General features: G+C 42.0%; 1 protein-coding gene across 11 annotated transcripts in view; it reads right to left on the bottom strand.

Annotated features, from left to right (window-relative positions):
• Positions 1–22,068, bottom strand: part of TENM2 (teneurin transmembrane protein 2) — a 1,289,478-nt gene that overhangs the window by 256,842 nt on the left and 1,010,568 nt on the right. For all 11 annotated transcript variants that reach the window (XM_037740622.1, XM_037740620.1, XM_037740624.1 and 8 more), the window contains one exon: positions 15,139–15,377. In XM_037740622.1, the coding sequence (XP_037596550.1) occupies positions 15,139–15,377 (239 nt within the window). The remainder of the gene's footprint in view (positions 1–15,138; positions 15,378–22,068) is intronic.

Here is a 22,068-nt window from a genome sequence, read left to right as displayed (position 1 = left end):
AGCTGGACAAGCTGTTGGGTGCCTGTAATCCCAGCTACTCGTTGGAACCCAGGAGGCAGAGTTGATGCAATGAGCCGAGATCATGCCACTGCACACTCCAACCTGTGCAACAGAGAGACTGTGACTCAAAAAAGAAAAGAAAAGAAAAGAAAAATACATGTGCTGATTTGTGAGTTCCTGAATTGGGAAAAACTCAGATAGCTGGGTGAGCTTGAAATTAAAAAATAAAACTTTATACTGTCTTCGAAAAGAAATACGCTTGGGCCTGTTGATGAGCAGAACTGAGTAAAAATAAAACAGCATATCCATGACCCCAGATCATCCTGATTTCTTCATCCCTGGCAGGCACCCAGGTGGAACCCAGCTGAAATTGCAACTCATTAGCACAGACAGATAGAAGTTTAAAGGAAAGTGTGTAGTAAACAATGGTAATCCTGACTTAAGCAGGAGAGAGCGACCTTTCTCTCTTCTCTAAAATAAATCACTGTTTCGGGCCGCACGTCACTGTTTTACTATTACTGGTTAATATGACCGCAGGCAGAAGATGCAGCTGTGGCTCCGTGAACAGGCTCCACAGTCAGGCTGAACATAATCCCTCATGTAATGAAAAACCTATTTCTATTTCTGAGGCCTCACTACTCTTCATACTGAAGAGCCTTGTGCCTGTCACACATTTATTGAAGCTTATTACTCATCTAGGCAGCGGGCCCCAGTTAGTATTTGGAATTATATTTTAAATCACAATTTTTCTATTATTTATTTTAGGATTCCAAGGCTATGGTGAAAGCGTGTCAGTGTTATTCTCAATGTGCATTCAAAGGCATTAAAGCCTCAAATCAAAATTCTTTTCTACATGGAGGATCTATAAGCACACGTGGAAAACCTTCAGTCAAGACAGCACGGCAACCCTCGCACACTAGAACCTTGGGACCCTTCCAGAGTCACGTGGTTCCGGGTAGAGATGTTACATCTTCCCATCCAGCATTAGGGTAATCTTTCCTGGGATACCAGCTTTATTCCCTTCTCTCACAACATGCTCTTCTCTTTGGCTTTTAAAGATAAATGGATAGTCTCTTAGGATGCTGGGGACAGGGCTGTGAACAGATGGGCTAAAACTGTAGCCTCATCATCTAGTGGAAAAATAAAAACTGACTTAATCTAAGTCAGAGGATTTTCTGAACTGCCCACGAGGTTTGAGCTTCTGTTGATTCACGAAGCCAGTGATGGGCATGTGGTTCTCTCTTGATCTGCAGAAGCCAATGGAAACTATAATTCTCTCTGGCTATGCATTTGGCCTCCTCTTTTTATATTCCTGAGACTATATACCATATATACTACAGTGACTCAAAGGAATGTTCTCCTATTTTTTCTGTCTTGTTTATGCTTGCTTTTTCTTACGGTACTTACTTATTTTCCCCTCTGCACAAAAAATACTCTCAGCCATTAGGGTCTGCACCCCACTTGGCCTATCATGTGAATGACAAATTAGGCAGCACTTGACACCATTATCTACACAATACAAAGAATTCTTTCCATGTTTCTGCAATTCATACCTAGTTACTTTTCATGTTCGGGGGCTCTTTCTACATTTCTACCAAGAGAGATTCCAGACCAGCTCTTCCAATGAAATCCTATTGTATAATTGTCCTGGTAAGTGAATTTTGATGGGCATGACAACAAGCCGAATCACTTTAGTCCAATCTGGGTGTCTTCTCAGTCAGCTGGCTTTTTGGTTTTGTTGTTTTGTGGAACTATGGGAGACACAGGTAAGGTAAAGTTTTTGGGGAGGGGTGACACAGTGGTAGTGTGTTATGAAGAAAGAATTACAAAGGGCGTAGGCAAAATTAGCAAGGTATTCAGACATGCAATTATAAGAGTTTAGACTTGGCTTTCGTGTGATCTCTGTATTTTTTTTTTCATGTTTCGACAGCATTCTCCCAGGGTGGGGTCCACAGCTTGTTTAAGAAATGCTTTAGTCACACAAACATGACAGACAGCTCTTTTTCTTCCTTCAAGATGTGTTTAGTCACAGATCATTTCATTGTTTCCACTCTCCTATTTGCCTCTGACTTAAAACAGACCACTGGTGTTTCACTACAACATGGATATCACCATGGGTCAGCTGACCTTTCTGAAAGGCTCCATTCCTAACAGTTTTGAAGAAAAGAATAAAACACCATGCAATCAGCCCTCACATCCCAGAAAAGAAATAGAGACATTTTCTCCCAGACAGGGCTAAGTCCATGAGACCTTAGGCAGTGCCTTCACCTAACAGCCTTCCACCCAAAGAACCAAGGGGTGGAGGTGGGGATGAGGGGGTGGGGACAAGAGAAGGAAACTTTTCACAGATCCACATTCTGGTAAATTTTTTTAAAAGCCTAAAATAAAATTAACTTTATTATTGTTGTGTATTATATATATTACTTAAAGAAATTAACCTTGACAGAGCAGGATAAATCTGGACTTCCCCCAAGGCTATTTAAAGGTGGAGCGTATAGGGTAGGAGAGAGGAGGAAAAAGTAATAGTGGTATCCATATATGTGCAAATGCAAACATTGTGAAAGAGTAAACTTTTGGAAGCAGGACTGGAAGTTGGCTTCCCGAAAGTCAAACCAAATGCACCCATCAAAATATTTCATAAAGATGTATACATATTAAAAGAGGCTTCTGGCCGGGTGTGGTGGCTCACGCCTGTAATCCCAGCACTTTGGGAGGCTGAGGTGGACAGATCATGAGGTCAGGAGATCAAGACCATCCTGGCCAACATAGTGAAACCCCATCTCTGCTAAAAATACAAAAATTAGCTGGGTGTGGTGGCATGTGCCTTTAGTCCCAGCTACTCGGGAGGCTGAGGCAGGAGAATTGCTTGAACCTGGAAGGCAGAGGTCGCAGTGAGCCGAGATAGTGCCTCTGCACTCCAGTCTTGGTGACAGAGTGAGACTCCATCTCAAAAAAAAAAAAAAAAAGAGGTGCTGGCTGGGTGTGGTGGCTCATGCCTGTAATCCCAGCACTTTGGGAAGTTGAGGTGGGCAGATCACCTGAGGTCAGGAGTTTAAGGCCAGCCTAGCCAACGTGGTGAAACCCCATCTCTACTAAAAATAATAATAATAAAAAAATTAACCGGGTGTGGTGGTGCATGCCTGTAATCTCAGCTACTTGGGAGCCTGAGGCAGGAGAACTGCTTGAATCCAGGAGGTGGAGGTTGCAGTGAGCTGAGATTGCGCCATTGCATTCCAGCCTGGGCAACAGAGGCTTTATCTCAAAAAAAAAAAAAAAAAGGGGTTCCTAACTGGCACTTTTGAAGCAGGGTGAGTGGGAATAGTGGTGTGTATGTGTGTGTGTTGCACAGGTGCTCACTAGGGTGCACACACATCCCAAATGGGGCTGACCTCCCTTCCCTTCTCTTTCACTGCTCCACTCCCATGTCCCCATTACCACTAGCCATGGCCTGGGCATATCCATGTACTGGTCTAGACCAGGGCCTGTCCCACTGGGATTGAGAGACTCTCCTAAGTGCGGGCAGTTCGTAAATCCATAGAATTTGACTGGGAACTAACATTGCAGGGTAATCTCAAATATCACTACTGGATCTTTCTTCACACTAGGAAGATAAGCAAAATAAGGTAGGGGAAAGGTCTGGAATAAAGTAATTCTCTCCCCTCATGTAGATTTTTCTAAAAAAAAAAATCAGGATTGAAAAGAAGACTTTCAAGAATGCCCTTGCTTGATGAAAAAAATAAACAGACTTGCTCTCTGACTTCAAAGATCATTTCAATGACAATACATTTGAAGACAAAGGTAATTTGGAACCCCCAACTTTCTATGCTCTCTTGAGAACCAGTAGCCTCATTCAGTCTTTCCATCTCTTACATCATTTTCAGTAGCAAGGGTTGTAGCCGAATTACATGGAGATCAATTAGACACAACATAAGATAAACCATCTCTAGTGCAAAATGATTTTGTGGCATAAGTTGTTTCTTGAGGCCCTCCTTCATGCTATACTTGAAATATAGATTGATGTTCAACATTAGACACATTACTATCGTCTATTAGGCAAGAGTCCGCTGTGTCTATAAACTCAATTTCCTTTACTGTGGTGGCTTTCTGGTTTATTTGGATAAATGTTGAACTGCCCACTGTTGTTTATCTAAGTAGTTCATGAGGGGACAGAAAGTTTAATGATGTAAGATGAGGTAGTGAAACAGCACCTCCACGCAATTTGCAAAGATTGCGTTTCATCTCATTATCTTGGTTGGACTTATAGGTTCAAAAAATTGTGCAGAAGATGTTTGTAATTTGGTATGCTGGGTGCCATTTTCTCCTCCTATTTTTGACCTTTAAGTGTTCTGTATTTTACCCTGATTGATGTATGGCATTTCCTAGTTTCTCTTGCTAGTCAATGGTTCTAATTACTCTATTCTCAGCATCTTATGTCTGTTTCTTACTTCTTGACTTAATTTCCTCCCATCTTTTTTGGTATTAATTCCTCTTTCCTTGGCTCTTGACTCTTCATTGCTATGCCAGATTTTGTGTGTGTGTGTGTGTTTTCTTAAAAACTTTATAATTTTAAATTTGGGAAAAGATAATGTCATCGTTTGGTTAAAACAGACTGGATAAAAATAGACACAAATGTCCTCAATTTCTTATTGTACATTGGTTAGACCGCTCTACATATCCAGGGAACAAAAAGAATGACTTATCATTAATTTATATCAATCAGTTAATAAAAGAGTTTTTAGCATAAAAGCTTCTGTTCTCTGATAGTCCAGGGAAAATGAAACTCAGATGCATTTTTTTTTTCCTTCCTTTCTTTTTCTTTCTTTTTTTCTTAGTTGCATTTTAGATTTTGGGGTACATGTGAAGGACATGCAAGATTGTTGCATAGGTACACACATGGCAGTGTGATTTGCTGTCTTCTTCCCCATCACCTTTATCTGGCATTTCACCCCATGCTATCTCTCCTCCACTCCCCACCCTGCGCTGTCCCTTCCCTATTTCCCCCCCGACAGACCCCAGTGTGTGGTCAGATGCCTTCTATTACTGCTGTGTGTGCCCAGTTAACACCAGGGCAGGAGATGCTCATGTAAAACATAACTTACCCCAGGCTTTTTAAACTTTCCTAGTAACCGCACTATTTCATTTGTTGCTTATTGGGATCTGGGTCCAGGAAAAGAATTTCAAGTAAAGATGTCCTGGATAAAAAGACTGGTCAGTAGATTTCTATACACAATGCAACCCGCCAATCACATGCCAAAGCGAAATTTCTTGACCAATGGAAAAGCATTGAATGAATATACATGAATCTATTCAAGTACGTTTAATAAATTGTAAATTAATTAACATAAAATTAATATACAGAGTAACAAGTACTTTCTTCGTGGGAAAGGGTCTTAACTCACAATTCTCTTGAGATTCAGGAAGTCTACAAATCTTGTTATTAAAAGAAAGTTTAAACACACATATTTTAAATTTAGCTAATGTTTCAGAAGTCTACGTTTGTAAAATTTGGTGCATAAGGCAGCCTTAAAACCAGTTTCAAAGATGTATCTAATTCAAAGGCACGCTGAACTTCCTTGAAAGATGTCATGTTGTTTATCATGGCCTGAAGAACAGAATGCATTTGACACAGTGCCACTAACCTTCCCTGTGGAATATAAGCAAGTCTAATCTAAACTTCATTAGCGTGACTTTAAAATGCTCATGGTGTCATATAAGTAAGCAAACTGAGAGAATTGCATCATGACTGCAAAGGCAAAAGCAAGGTAAGATGCCCTTCTTTTATAAAGATAGAGTCCCTATGGGAGTGCCAAACGTGTTTGCACAAATCTTCCCACAAATGACCTAACTCAACTGAAAACCCATCCCAAGGGAAGGGCCTTCCCTAACAACTGCAAAGAAAGCCATGATGAAAGAAATGTAAAGATTGGAGGCAAAGCTTCTCCTCTCTTCTCATCCATAGCTTTGGTTTTTAGAAATAAACCAAAAAAGCCTTTGAAAGATGACACATATTACATATCTTATTATTTTTTTCTCTTTCCAAGAAGGGAGGATTATATTTTCTTTAGCGAAACTCTTTTCTTAGCAACATATAGCTTAGTGCTGTTATATTTTCTGATACAGTGTGATATTTACTTATTAATGCCAGAAGGCTGATGATATAAAAAGCGAAATTAGCAGAACATGCAATGCATTATCTTCTTTTTTATGGTAATGTTAAATGTGTTAATACAGTTGATGGACTATTTGCTCTCTGAATGCAGAGAATCTTATTATGAGACGTCAATTTAATAAATGACTTGTTTGAAAAGAGAAGGGCTCAGGCAAAAATTCTGGGTATCTATTCTTAACAATCAAAATATGAATTTTTCTATAAAAGAATTTTCAAAGGAGGACACAAATAAGTCTGGTTTTAGGTGACCTTAAGAGAAACTCGTATATTTCAGAAGTTTGCTCTGGGTTAAGCTTCTGTTGTATGAGGCTATACAGCTAAGCAAGGCATTTCAGAACACAAAAGATTCTGTGTGGCTTGTGTACACAGACCTAATTTACCATATAATAGTTCTTTTCTCTACTTGGTGCCTCATAGCAATTGCTTTCTTTTCTTAGTACATCCTCATTTACAGAGGAACAGCCAACAGACTTTTAGATTTATGCCATTATTTGCTTCTTCACCTTGAACTCCAACTAAATTCTGCTACACTTTTGTAATATGAGTGCCAAATGATGGCCTTATGCCAGACACAAACACTTCTCAGTTTCACCCAGCCAATTCTCTCGATCTCAGGGAATCACAGATTCCTGCTAGAGGGCTTAAACGTGGTGCTTACACGTCCCCCTAACCATTCCTTTGCCGAAGTGCTTTCTAACTCAGAAGTGCAATTTGGGAACAGAGGTAATTACATCAAGAAACCAAAAGCCTTCCTTTACATAGGGGAACAGTGAAGCTAGGGATTGGGGATTCTGGGTATTTGGAAAACATCTTCCACAACTGGTACAACTCAGATGTAACCCTAATCGGCATTCATTAGTTCAACAAATATGTATTGATTGCCTATGAAATGCTGGGCAGTGCAAGTCACTATTTTGGGGATTGGGGATACTCTTCTCATAGGTGTGCATAGGTGTGCAGTGGCTAGTACAATAATCACCATAGCTCCATTTAGTTGAGCTTCTATATTGTATGCCAGGTACCACCATGTTCCACTGACAATAAGACTCAGAATTTTGTAAATATTTTCACAAGTCTGGAATCAGAATGCACCTTGCAATTGGTGTTGTATTATACGGCCTTTGTGACTATGGACCTACCTATTCGCATGGTTGTTACATCAACCTAGAGGGTCTGTGTCTATCTCTTTCCAAATATATAAAATAAAAATTACAGATGCTAAGAAATCATGGTATGGTTTAACTGACAACCTCTTTCCCCCTTAGGGATGCACAGTGATGGCATTTCTCATAACTGACGACATATTGGATTTGAAGAAGAGTTGCATGCATCTACCACTTCAATGAATGCTTGAGGCATCTTTACAAAGCAGGAATACTCCCCATTTTTCTGATGAGGAAACTAAGGTGCAGAGATTTTAGACAGCAAGCCCATTGTCACATGGCCTTTATGTTTACAGGCCAGACTTCAAACATAGGCCTCTCTGACACCAGAGTCCCAAAGTCCATGTATATGCTTTCTATGACATCAAGCTGCTTCCTGTCTAAATACCAAGGCAAAGTAAGAACCAGAAATTGTGTTCCAGGTAAAATACAGAATGAAAAAAAACCCACTAATTTACAGTCCATTAGAAGCTGTGCTCAGAATCCTTAATTAGGAAATCCCAAGCACAAATAAATGAACCAGCGAAAGGCTTCAGAAACAGGGAATTTAAAAGCGTGCTACGGAAGCTGAAGGGCCTGTTGGCTTGGCCACCACCCAAAGGAATCCAGCCAAATAAGTAGTGTGTGAGAAGTCAACACTGATGTTCTAGTATCCTATTACTGCTTCTGGACGGATGACTGCTGGAGAGATCATCGTCACAGAGAGAAAGTTCAGGGCCAGGCTTGAATGGCAATTCAGGGATAGTAGGTGGCGAATTCCCCATATTCGTTTACTCAATGTGTACTCCATAGAGGCATGAAGTCCTGGGCTGGCAGATGATACCAGTATCGTTTCTGTGGGGTCCTTGAGGCGCACAGGGTTGTGTCACCTATCACTCCTCTCTGGCTCTCTATTACGATGTTCTACAAAGTCAGGACCAAAACCTGCTTCCTGGCTCTCATCGCCAGCCTCTGCCCACTAGGGTGGGAAAGCCCTGTGTTGGCTGACTATCCTGATTTCTGATGGGAATTTCTGAGAGGAAAGCAAAGGCAACTCCTTACAGTCGCTGGCCCTCCTGAGCACTTCAAGTCTCCCAAATTGCATAAATATGTTTTTAAAGAGGCCACACCCTCTTCTGAAGCAGAGGGATTCATTTTTTCTAAATGTGAAACATGAGGTACAAACACTGCCACATGGCTGCTAGGTGATGGAGACCTAGCTAAGGAATGATGTAATTTTCTTTCCATAAATTGACAGGCCCTCTGAAGTCAGATATGCTGTTATGAAATGGTAGTCCCCCTGCCAAAGACTCACCAATGTGTAAGCACTGACAGGACTTTATTATTAGGTTAGGAGCACATCTACTAGATAAGAAGGCTGCTACTGACACCAGCATAGATAATATAACTGGGTCCCCTGACTTACTTGTGGGCAGCTCTCTTTTTCTCAGTGTGACCATCTGGACCCAGGACGTTGGGTGGAAATGTTATTTGCTGGACTGTTCAGATTTAATCATCAGCATTTTGCCCTTTAGATGTGGGAGGTAATTACACAACTTGGAATTCATACAGGAGGATGAGGTTTCCCGTCTCTCTGGATAGTCAAAGAGCAGTGAGTTGGAATGAGAGGGCTGACATTTTTCCTAGTCTGCGCCCCCACAAAAGATGCCAGGCAAGTGCACCATTCTCATCATTTTCTGTCATTTTCTGTATGTTTTCTCCAAACCTGCTCTGTTCAGTGAGATGAGAATACACAAAATAGCGGCAGAGAATGCAAGATTCATCAGTGTGAGTCTCAACATATCAATTTTCAAGTGTAGCAACTTTAAACACATGGTAGGCTTTTAGTTTCCATAGAAAATAATCTCTCATTGTTTTCAAAAGAAACTGAAAGCACCCCAAATTACCACACTTTTAACATCCTGACATGTTGATGGCCCGCGTTCTTTCCAGATCAAAGTCAGAATGGCAGAAGACAGAGTGTTGAGCAGCTAACTTCAAACATAGTATTTCATATTTGGCAGGAATTACTGTAGTGAAAAAAGACAAGGTGACTTTCTAATATATATATATGTATTTTAGTTTGGCAGAGATCTGAAGAGCTAAGAACTAATTTAGGATGACATAAATGCTCTTATCTTTCTCTCTCCCTCCTTCCCTTCCCAACCACGTGAAGCATCTCTGGCAGAAGCTCAGCGTATGTTGTGTATTGTTTTAGCTCAGGGGTGACAGTCTGAGTCCCGTGTCATGCCGAACTCTTGTGCTGACTGTCGCCTTAGAATTTCTAAGATTATCTGAAGTTAAACAACAGAGTCACACATGAGAAGCATCTTTCTTCCTTGGTGTGGGATAGCCCTGCACGAACTTCAATGCCTTTTAAGGAAACTAGGTCTACTCCAATGTTAACCTAGGACAAGAAAGCAATGATGTCATTCCGTGAGCCGGCACTATTACAATCTGTTGGAAAACCTCAACAATGAAGGCATCAGAAACCGAGTAACTTCTAAAAACAGGTGATAATTTTGCAGAGGAATCTGAGATAATCAAAGATTGAGGACAAATGAGTACTAGGCAAAATGACCAGCCAATTCCACTCCGTCCACAGATTGGAGCACTGTTTCAAGCAATCTAGTTAAAAGCTATGCTTTTAGGATGCAGCTTCCTAAAACTCCTAAAGTTTTCCTGGGAAAAAATTATCCTATAGAAAGCATTTAAAGAGAAAAGTGACTTGCCTTTTCTACTTTTTGGTTTGGGCCAGAAAGTCAGATGCAATTACTCGTGATGAAATGGAGTTGCAGTATCAGAAAATGTCAGTCACCTGCTTCATTGACAGTGGACATATGGTTGGACCGTTAGCCAGTTGGAAAGCAATTGTTTGTCATAAAGATGTAGACACCCTGAAAGGTATTCTTAGGAAATAAGCCGCCATGTGATCAAACAAGGGTTGATAAACTATGGCCTGTGGACCAAATCCAGTCTGCCACCTGTTTCTGTATGGCACATAACCTGAACGATGGATTTACATTCTCAGTGGCTGAAAATTTAAAAAAATAATAATATTTCACAACACATAAAAATTACATAAAAGTCAAATCCCTGGGGGCATAATTAAAATTTTATGGGTACACAGCCATGCCTGTTGGTTTAGACACTGTCTATGGCTGTTTTGAACTTACAACAGCAGAGTTAATGTCACAAAGTAGAACGTAAACTGAAAATATGTACTCTCCAGCTTTTTGCTGAAAAGGTTTTCTGACCTCTATAACACAAGACAACTGGAAAGCAGAAATATGAGGACAGATTATAAAACTGAGGAGGGGCCAGGTGCGGTTGCTCACACCTGTAATCCCAACACTTTGGAAGGCCGAGATGGGTGGATTATGAGGTCAGGGGTTTGAGACCAGCCTGACCAACATGGTGAAACTCTGTCTTTACTAAAAATACAAAAATTAGCCAGGCGTGGTGGCACATGCCTATAATCCCAGCTGCTCAGGAGGCTGAGGCAGGAGAATTGCTTGAACTGGGAGGTGGAGGTTGCAGTGAGCCGAGATCGTGCCATTGCACTCCAGCCTGGGCGACAGAGCAAGACTCTGTCTCAAAAANAAAAAAAAAAAAAAAAAAAAAAAAAGACTGAGAAGGAGCTATATTTTCCATCCACTGTGTTAGAAGATGATTCAGAAGGAGAAACCAACCACTCTACCTTGCTAAAGAGGACAGAACTAGGTAAGGTGAGTTAACGCTACCAAAGGTATCACTTATTTCAGTTTCATACAGTATGTGAGAAACTGGTTAACTGCAATCTTGAGGAGTAAGGAGTAAAGAGAAAGACCTTCGATGAGACATCAAGAGATCAAGGGCCTAGCATGGGCCCTGCAACTTCCTATCTAGCCAGGAGACTTCAGACTCTCTGGGCCTCCGTGTCATTGCCTGTCAAATGATCATAATATGTTGATTTTATTTTCTGCTAGAGTGTTGGTTGACAACTGGAGATATGACTCAAATTGAACAGTTATATAAAAGTGCTTGAAATGGACTGGGTGTGGTGGCTTATGCCTGTAATTCTAGCACTTTGGGAGTCTGAGGTGGGTAGATCACCTGAGGCCAGGAGCTCGAGACCAGCCTGCCCAACATGGCAAAACCCCATTTCTACTAAAAATACAAAAATTAGCCTGGCATGGTGGTGCAGGCCTGCAATCCCAAATACTTGGGAGGCTGAGGCACAAGAATCACTGGAACCCGGGAGGCAGAGGTTGCGGTGAGCCGAGATTGTGCCACTGCACTCCATCCTGGGTACCTGGGCAACAGGGTGAGACTGTCTCAAAAAAAAAAAGTGCTTCAAATGGGAATGCTGCTAGTTCTAAGCAGAAGGTTCTAAGCTGCTATTGTTATGCATACTATAAAGATAACACAAGACATTTGGTATAAAATAGGTGAGGTTGGTTATAAAATACTTTGGTTGCATGATTCAGACACTTAGGGACTTCGGATGGTCCAGGCAATGAAAGTACTTGAGCTGCCTGAAGAGGAAAGACACTTTCCTTAGAGGAAAGTCTCTTGCATTTCACAGCCACATTCTCCTAAACCAGTATTCCCCAGGAATTGTTTGCACCAGGGCCTGAGTGATGCACGAAGTGGTCCCCTGGTGGTTTATGCCGCTTTTCAGAGTAATTTATTCCAGGATGTTTGTACACTGAGAGAATTTGGCACAGAGAGGGTCTGATGGAGGAGCGTATCATAAAAGTTCTCTGACCCAAGCTGCGTGGGTAGGAACTGGGCATCGTTGCTGAAATGGTAAAGGCCTGGGTCTTCCAGTTTGCACAAGGGCTAGTATTTTGCTTTTACACCCACCCACGGGCCTGGATCTATGGAAGAACTTGTCAGGGGGCTGAGCTATTGCAAATTGCTCATTTCTGGAATGTCTTCTTTCTTCAGGTTTGAACAAGCAAGGATGATAATTTGACTTATTTGTCATAGTGCCTGGCAGGCCTGAACCCACTGCCTGCCCGTAAAGGTCCTGGGGCTGGTGCATCAATTTCAGGACCTGTCCTGTTCTAGTGGAATGCAGAGTCATGTGTGAATCAGAATGGACTCAGCCCTTAAAAGCGCCGGTCTCCTGAATAGGAGGGCCTTGGTTTTTATGTGGTCTTTCTGCCCTTCCCTGATGGCTTGTTTTCCAGGTAGGCACAATCATTGGTTCTTCCCAAAGGCACTTTTCTCTGTGTTTGCAATGCACTGTTTATGCCCCTACAGCTCTGTAAGTAATAATACAAAGCTTTTCATCTTCAAAGTGATTTATACACATTAATTAATCCTCATCATACTTCTGAGTTTCTGCACGTTAAATAACCACCCTGCCACCATGTTGTACTTAGGAAACCCAGATCCAAAAGGCAAAGAAATTTGCCAAGGCTAAGGAGAAAGGAATCACTGTGGCCAAGATCAGTGCTTCAGATCCTGACCCCTTCATGCTTGCAGACCTGCGGTCACCTCTGGAGAGTGGCTGACAGTAAGCCTATAGCTGCTTGCTTACTGCCATCACTGCAGGGTAAATTGGCCCATTACATCACTCATTTTGGGTTATAAACTATTTTTTGATATGCAGGGTCAAAGCATAATCTTACCTAAAGAATATATAATAGGAAATGATGGATTACAAACTAATATACCATGCTAAGATGCTCAGGTCCAGCTTCCAGTAGCCTGCAGACTAAAAATAAATATATTTCCTAGTCTATCATTTACAAGTTACATACCTGATTAAAACATTAAACTCTCACTGTACCATTTCCCATGTATATGATCGCCCTTACAGAAAGCTATTCTATTTTAACTACCAAGTCCCATAAATCAGGCAGTAGCCATCTATCTCTCTCCAGCAAGTAGAGTAGAAGGTACACTGGGGACGCTATTGGCAGAGGCAGGCAGTACCACAATTTCTGTATCTGGGCTCCCGGTGGTGCCTGCTGACGCAGCAGAACATTAAGCCTGAAAAGCGAACACATGGACCCTTTCTGAAGTTTCTGACACAAAGCCAAATCATGAAAAGACCCCAAAGGCACATTCAGTTTGCTTTCACGGAGCCCCCTGAACAGCCACCTGGGGAAACACACAAAGCTACCTTTAGCAACACACCAGAGTCTACTCAAGCGATTCAGCGGGGCAGCAGATATCCTTGTGCCCTTCTCCGGCCGATCCATGACTCCATGCTTCATCAAGAGGTAAGTGAGAAGCAGACATGACTTGAAATTAGGGGTGCTTGGGTCTTAGGCCTCAGTTGCCGTGTAGAGCTGTGGTGTAGAGTGCAAACTACACTTTTGCAAAGCCCCAGATGAGCATGACACCTTTCCCTGGAGGGTCAGTTTTCTTACTCTGGGAGGGCATTCCTAAGAAATGCAACTGGTAGGGAATATAAATGCTTATTTTCCATAGTAAGACAAATATAGCTATGTTATGGAAGAAAGTGAAAAATTTATGTTAATTGTTAGATTGTATTGGTCTGCCTTGGGCAGGGCGCCAGATCTGTGGGGGTGCACAGTCATGTCCCTTTGCCATCAGGCAAGCTAAGGTAGAATGGTCTGGGAAGTGCCGGGCCAGTTCCTTCTTTGGCAGATGCCATGCTTGCTGCCTGGGAGCGAAGGAAGTGTGGAAGCCCCCAGTGCTGAGTGAGAAGGGAGGGCTTATGTTGAGGGAAGGGGCAAGGCCAGCACGGTCAGGGTGGCCTTTTCTCATCTCTTCAATGGGAGGAGTTTCAGCATACGTGCTGGGAACTGTTTTGGAGTCAGCTTCACTGAGCTGGGGTTTTACGGGTTTGCTTTGCAACATGGCACAGCCAAACTGGGCAGGTCTGTCATAGCTGCCCTGAAACCGAGCCAGAACCATCAAGTGTTTCAAATAAACTTTAACAGACATCACCATGGACTCTTCCTAAGCCAGGAGAACTGCCTTTTGCAGGCTCAGTTGACAGAGCAGCAGCACTGGGGCTCTTTGTTGGGGCCAAGAGCCGTGAGCAGGCTTTGTGTGCAGCCCAAGATGCTCTTACGTACATGGCACCCTGCCCCTGGGTGCTCAGCATCTGTCACTTTCCAGGGTGACAGGGCTACACCCTGTGGCTGTAAACCAACACCTTTGGCATGGAGAGACAGATACTCCAGCGACTTCACCTATGTCATACACTAAGTCACCAGAAGCCCAGCTGCCAGGAGAGGTGACCCTGATTCAGATTCAGCCGCTCATGGTGAGGAGAGAGTTGAGGCTATGGAAGGGATATAGGCAAGGCCAATGGTGTCTGGGTAATTCGATTCTGTATAAAGACCTGGATGGATGCTCCAGCCTGTCAGTCCTGTTTCTGTTCCACAGCTCTGAAAATAAGCTAGCTACTTTGGCTTTCTCTCGAATCAAGATGTTCTCAGGCATGCCAACCACTATTCTTCAATTTGGTTTTTGGCTGAAGTTAACCAGTGTTGAAAACATTTCAAAGCACAGACCTGGGTTAAAATCCAAGGAGAGAGAAGACTAGAAGGCCACTCTGAGAGTGAGGGATAGGTTTGTGGGAATGACAAGTCTCAGCTCATCTCCAAGAAAGGATATAGTAAGGATGCTTAATTTCCCTTCTGATGAATGTCGTTTAGAAACATGAAGGAGAAGCTCATCAGATTTAAGTGGATTTCAGGAAGGAAAAAATCACCTCCATCCATCACTCATTATCACGTCTTTCAGGAGCCAAGAAGCAAATTGTACAGACATAGAGGGCATCTGGATTCACAAATTTGTGGCCTCTCCCCCACATTGTCACCCCCGATGTTGCTGAATAAGGCCATCGTAACTCACCTATGAAATATGCCAGCAAAATAGCCAAGAGGAGGGCCGCAGCGATGGCGGAGAGGGCGGCACATTTCCAGCTGCAGTATTTGGAGGGCTTCTTCAGCTTGAAAGCCTTCCTGGAGAAAGTATTCCTGGGCAGCAGGCGGGGCGGGGGCGTGTAAACGGTTCCTGACGTCAAAGGGTATCCCGGGGAAGAGCTGCTAAACAAGGGTGTGCTCCCCGAGGAGGTCTTGAAGAGGAAGTGCCTGCCGGGAAAAGGGAAAGAGTCAGCGTGGCTGCGGGTAGCCAAGGAGGTACATTTAGCTGCTTTTCTTCCACTCTGCTCTATCTAGTCCCAGCATAATCCTAGTTAACTAACCTCACCCTGGAGTGGAAGAAAGGGCGAACATTACATTCAATGACGACATAAATGAATTCCATAAATGTGCATGCTTTGCTCCTTTCACATATGCATCTAGTTGTTATCTTCCACAACAACCTGCAAAGCATTCAAAGCAAATATGGAAACTGAACGTCACCTCCTCAGAGATGATGAGGTTGAGGATGCTAAGTGTTATCACGTATTAAACACCTACTATTTAAAAAAAAATAAAAAACTTTTGTTTTTGGTTCATGGGTACAGGTGCAGGTAATAGGTTATATAGGTAAACTCGTGCCACTAGGGTTTAATGTACAGATTATTTTGTCACCCAGGTAAAGAAAATGTGGTATACATACACCATGGAATAGTATACAGCTGTGAAAAAATGAGATTGTATCCTTTGCAGGAGGAACATGGATAGAGCTAGATACCTACTATTGAAAGGCACTTGAAATGTATTGTCACAACTATTTACAAACTAAATATTATAATATCTCCATTTTATTTTATTATTTTTAAAAATTTTTAATTCTTTCTGTAATCCAGATATATTCTTTTTAAAAATTTCAATAGTTTTTGGGGTACAGGTGATTTTCAGTTACATGGACAAGTTCTTTAGTGATTTCTGAGATTTTGGTGCGCTTGTCATCAGAGCAGTGTACACCGTACCTAATATGTAGTCTTCTATCCCTCATCCTCTCCACCCTTTCCTCCAAGTCACCAAAATTTACTCTATTATTCTTATGCCTTTGCTTCCTCATAGCTTAGCTCCCACTTATAAGTGAGAACATATGATAGTTGGCTTTCCATTCCTGATTTACTTCACTTAGAACAGTGGCCTCCAGCTCCAACCAAGTTGCTGCAAAAGCCATTATTTCATTCCATTTTTATGGCTGAATAACTTCATTTTAGATAGGAGAAATTAGGCTTGGAGAAGCCAAGCAACTGTTTGAGGACTGAAACCCAGAGCTCTTTCGATAAAACCTGTGCGCTTACATGTTACCTTACACTCTCTCTGACCCTTGCTGTCCTGCTGTCACCTCCCCCGCAGTCCTGCTTCCTGTTCTGAGACACCTTCTCCAGGTCATGTGATCATGATTATTTCTCTGGATCATCTTTGCCTATCGATTGAACAAGGTGCCCATGGAAGCCAGAGCTGTGGTGTGACAACCACCCAGCAGAACCGTACAGCAGAGCAGACAGTGCAGAAGAGGATACGGCTCCTCCTCAGGCTTGGGAGTCTATCACTCTGCGGGCACTTTAAGGACCATTAATTATTAATTCTCTGACGATTCTCTCCTACACATGCCACTTATAAAACTTCAAATGTGACTTGCTAAACCTTGTTTAAAACGAGGACTTGTCTTCCAGGGAATATATAGTGGAATTTGAGGCAGGAGTCTGAGCAGCTGGAGGCCACGGACTATGTCTTATTTTGTACCTTGTTCACCCTGAAGTTCCCAGAACCCACAACAACCAAACATGCGGAGGCAGACCTTAGTGAATGGTTGGGTGAGTGAATGAATTAACAGAGTCCTTTCATTATTTTGCAGTTTTACTCATCTGCAATTGTAAGGTTTTAAAATGTTACTGCCGTTATTTCCTTCCTCTTCACCTTTTCAGTAGGTGCTACTTAATTTATTGACCACTAACGATGTGTCAGTTACAATGTTAAAGGTTTTACTTGTAAATAAACGTCACATTAACCCCAAGAGGTGGGTACTATTATTACCTCAATTTTATAGATGAGAAAACTGAAGCTGGGAGTTGGCAAGCAGGGTCATTAGGGCTCAAGCTCCAGCCTGCCTGACTTAAAACAATTTTTATTTACATCCAGTTAGACCCTTTGAAGCTCTAATCAGACCTACTACGCCACACTGCTTTGCATCTGGGGGCTAGCAGGCTTTCCCAGTGGGCTTCTAAGGCAGGATTGCTGTCATTACAAATATATGTATCTTGGCTGCTTCAAGATAAAACCTTGAAAGTATTCTAATCCTTCACAGAGATCAAACAAACCCAATATGACTGACAATCATGTCAGAAAATGAGTATCTGATGAGTGAATTATTTAACACAGCTAACATTAAAATAAAGCCTAGAAGTTTTATTCCATAAATAAGGCTTTGGACTCTTTGTCCCACAGCTCTCTTTTAGTGCACCAGTTTAAAATGGTGTTTTGGAAGAGGAGGCAGTAGGCATGGCATTCATGACAGCATTGCGCCACATGACAGACCCTGGTAGTCCTGGTAGGGCCATTTTTTGCAAGGACCTGACACTGCTTTTGAGAACCTCCATCTCCTCATTTGTAAGACAGAGGTAATAAGAGTACAGGTACTTCATAACTTCTTATTGTGAGGATTGCAACACTGTAGGAAAACCATCAATAATCCTACAATATCATGCAGGATTATGTAGGAAAAGCACTTAACCAAGGTGTGTCTCATAGCAAGTGTCAGCCCATGTGAGTAGCTTTTATTATTAATCCTTCAGAGCTACATAAGGAGCCTGAAATACAAATTTTATTCTAAAGCTTGGCAAATGTCGAACAAATACCTGAAGAGTTCTCTAAGTTACTAGATAGTCCGCTGCCTTATAACAAGGCTTGAACATATCCACAGAAGAAAGCCACCCGGGTGACAGAGAAACCTTGGAATTTGATTTAGAACTCCTTCAAATTTATTTCTTAAACAGTTCTCCCAGAGTGAGCATGAAAATAGGAAATCAAATGAAAACAATGGAACATAAAGGCATTGTAAGGAGTCACTAGTGAGTAAAAACATACGAACTCCAGTTCTCGCTTCCTCAGTGATCTTGCCAGTTTCTAGGGCTTCAGCCACCACCGATGCGTCTGTAGTCTCCAGATCTCCATTTCTATCTAGCTCATGGCCTTTTAGCTCCTGACCCACATCCCGTTGTGCATTGGGTATTTTATTTCATGGCTATCTTGAGTAAGTCACGACCAACCAAATTCAGACTATATTCATTTACATCCTCAAGTCCACCCCTCCTGGACTTCCTTTACTCCCAGTTACCCAAGAAACCTCCTCCTTTTCCCTTGTCTTTCCCCATCCAATAGCTGAATGAATCCCATGAATTTCATTTCTCAAAACCTCACCCACCAACCCCAACCTTTACCTTCCTGCCTTTTCCTTCCCAAGCCACAATGCCATTGTGCTCTGATTTATAAATCCGTGTTTATCCTTCCATGCCTGAAAGACAGGACCTAAGTTTCAACATGGAACCAGGCTCTCTACAACCACTACCCATTTATTTCTTTTCTTTTCTTTTTCTTTTTTTGAGACAGAGTCTTGCTCTGCCGCCCAGGCTGGAGTGCAGTGGTGCGATCTTGGCTCACTGCAACCTCTGTCTCCCAGGTTCGAGTGATTCTCTTGCCTCACCCTCTGGAGTAGCTGGCATTACAGGTGCGTGCCACCACGCCCAGCTAATTTTTTGTATTTTTAGTAGAGATGAGCTTTCACTGTATTAGCCAGGATGGTCTCCATCTCCTGACCTCGTGATTCACCTTCTTCAGCCTCCCAAAGTGCTAGGATTACAGGCATGAGCTACCAAGCCTGGCCACCACTACCCATTTTTTAACCCTCATTTCTAATCAGATCTCCCAGCTCCCGAGCACTCATGCTTCAGCCACGCAAAAAGATACACATTTTCTCTTAACAAGCCTGTTCAGTTGAATCGAATGGCTTTTTCTGCTCTGTCCCACCCAACCCATCCTAGCCAACTCCTACCCACATTCCAACCACCTACCTGGGAAATCTATTCTAACATGGCCCCCATCACTTTGTGCACTCACAAATCTATTCTCTCTCTCTCGATTTGATTTATAAACAGAATTTTATTTCTCCTATGATACAGTTACATCCTGGTGTTACTAATCTATCTGTATATAATTATTTTAAATATGTCTCACCCTAACCAGAATGTGAACTCCTGGACACTTGAACTGGTAGATACTACTTATTCCTGTTATATCCAGAGTCAAAACATTAGTGTCTGGACATCAGTCATATTTGTGGACAGAATAAATAACTTGAACATAGAAATGTTTTAGCAACATGAAAGCAACACGGTGAAGATTAAGAAGTTTCAATTGGCTTTAATATTATTTTTAATACATTCATTTAAAACAAAAATAGGAGGATATGATTATTTCTTGCACATGGCATTGCTTTATGAAATCCTAAAAATGTTCCCTTGAAATTCCAGCCAATTTTCTACACTTTCCTCTAAAAAGGAAGTTAGCTGAGGTCACATGTCATCAAACAAAGCCCCATTTCTCCCCAATAAAGGCTTCTAATAACATTGAGGATAAAATCAGATGTCTTTATCATGGCCTCCAACTCTCTGCATAATCTGCCCTCTGGCTACCTCTCCCACTGAAGCTTCCACCACTCTGCCCATCATATTGTCCTTTTGCTGTTGCCCATCATATCACATCTTTTTGCCTCAGGGCCTTTGCACTTACTGTTCCTTCTGCCTGGAAATATCTACACAATGTCTTCCTTCAATCTCTGCTCTCATAGCACTTTCTCAGAGAGATCTTCTGACCAACTGAGCCCTTTCAGTTTCTGTTATTATCTATCCTGTCATAACTGCCTGATCTTTCTTCATTAAATGCATGTGTATATTTGCATATTACTTATTATCTGTCCCCATCATTAGAACTGAATTTCTATAAAGTTTAAAATAATCATTTTGTTCATGCTGTATCCTGTCACCTAAAATAGAGCCTGGCTTAGAGTGGGGGAACTCAACAAATCTTTGTTAAATAAATGACTTACAACCTTTTCCAAGAACAAAATAATGAATGCTAAAAGAATAGTACTGTGAACATTTTTAATTTTAAAATAGGCTCCTCCTGCCGTGTTGATGCCTGTTTGCCAAACAGATTTACAAGTTTGCATATGTACATGCAGGCAAGAGTCTATATTTACACATGCAAGGCCAGAGCCCTCCACCAAAAAAAAAAAAAAAAAAAAAAGCAACCTGTATACTTTTCAGCACTGCATAAACTCTCACAGGATGCATCTCTCAGGTCGCTCATTGGCACTGTGGTGTCTGTGATGATTGCAGCTAAAAGAAACCCATTTAGTTATCACATATCTTCTGTCTAGTTTCTGGGGCTTGAAATGATTAAACAAAAAACCAATAATATGTAGAATCTATTTCTCCCATGATATATTTACACCCTGGTGTCACTAATCTTTAGCAGATTAAATTCAACAAACAAATAGAAAGATTCGATAGAAGTGATCTTCAGACTGTGTCCCATAAATACCTGGAATCTGTACTGTTTTTAACACAGCCCTCAAGTGATCACCTGGGCCCAGGAATTTGTACTGCTTCTAACACAGCACTCAGTGTTAAAAATAGTACAAAATCCTGGGCCCTATCCAGGTTTGAAGTTAGAGTCTGGGAGTGTAACGATTAAGAAGCTCCCCAGCAGCTGGGTGCGGTGGCTCATGCCTGAATCCCAGCACTTTGGGAGGCTGAGGTGGGCGAATTATTTGGGATCAGGTATTTGAGATCAGCCTGGCCAACATGGTGAAACCCTGTCTCTACTAAAAATACAAAAAAAGTAGTCGGGTATGGTGGTGGGTGCTTGTAATCCCAGCTACTTGGGAGGCTGAGGCAGGAGAATCACTTGAACCTGAGGGGTGGAGGTTGTAGTGAGCTGAGACCGCACCATTGCACTCCAGCCTGGGCAAAAAAAAAAAAAAAAAGAAGCAGGTCTTTAGCGGATTCTAATGTTCATTAACATTAAAGAAATTCTACCTGAATCATTTTTATGCCCTTCCACATGCATCTTACTTGCAGAGGACACACTAGATTGTTAGTAGAGATATATTTTTTAATGTAAGCGTTGAATGTGGGCGTCTTTAGGTGAAGTTTCATGAAGTCTGCTACTGCCTTTTGAAAGATTCAGCAAAAAGATCTCTATCTCTCAAGGTCTATAAAAATAGATAAGGCAAATGTGGCAAAATGGTAGCACTTGCTGAAGCCAGGTGGTTATTCTTACATGGTAGCATTCTTCCAACTTTTCTGTATGTTTGAAAATTTTCATAATAAAAAGTTGAAAAAAACGCAAGCTTTGATTCAACCAAGGATTGCAGTCACATGCTGCTGGAAAATCAAATAAAATGAAGCAAGACCTACAAGGTAATGGTCTGGCCAGATGGTCAAAGGGAGGACTAAAGGGGCTTAGGGGATGTCTCCTGATTTTTCCCCGAACCGCCTATTAAGACAGCTTCTCCCCGTGAGGGGCCTGCTCAGTGTGTTAGATGAATCATTTGTGATGCCCCAACTGAACTTCTTCCCAGCGGTCGGTCGTGGAAGTAGCTCAGCTCAGGACTCCAGGCATCAGCAAAAATGTGTAGTTTCCAAATGCACTTGACATTTTTCAAGCACAACTCAATTGCTCTCAGAATTGGCCACTTGTGCCTCAGAAAGGAAAGGCAAATGAGGGGCCCCCAAAGTGCTGTCCTTGGAGTTTGCTAACACTCCAAGAGATAGAGAAAACCAGTCCTTGATGTCTTACAAAAAAATAAAAGGAGTCC

The sequence above is a fragment of the Cebus imitator genome, unplaced genomic scaffold (genome assembly GCF_001604975.1).
Source record: "Cebus imitator isolate Cc_AM_T3 unplaced genomic scaffold, Cebus_imitator-1.0 Scaffold86, whole genome shotgun sequence".
Taxonomy (NCBI): Eukaryota; Metazoa; Chordata; class Mammalia; order Primates; family Cebidae; genus Cebus; species Cebus imitator.
This window is presented reverse-complemented; position numbering and strand designations above follow the sequence as displayed.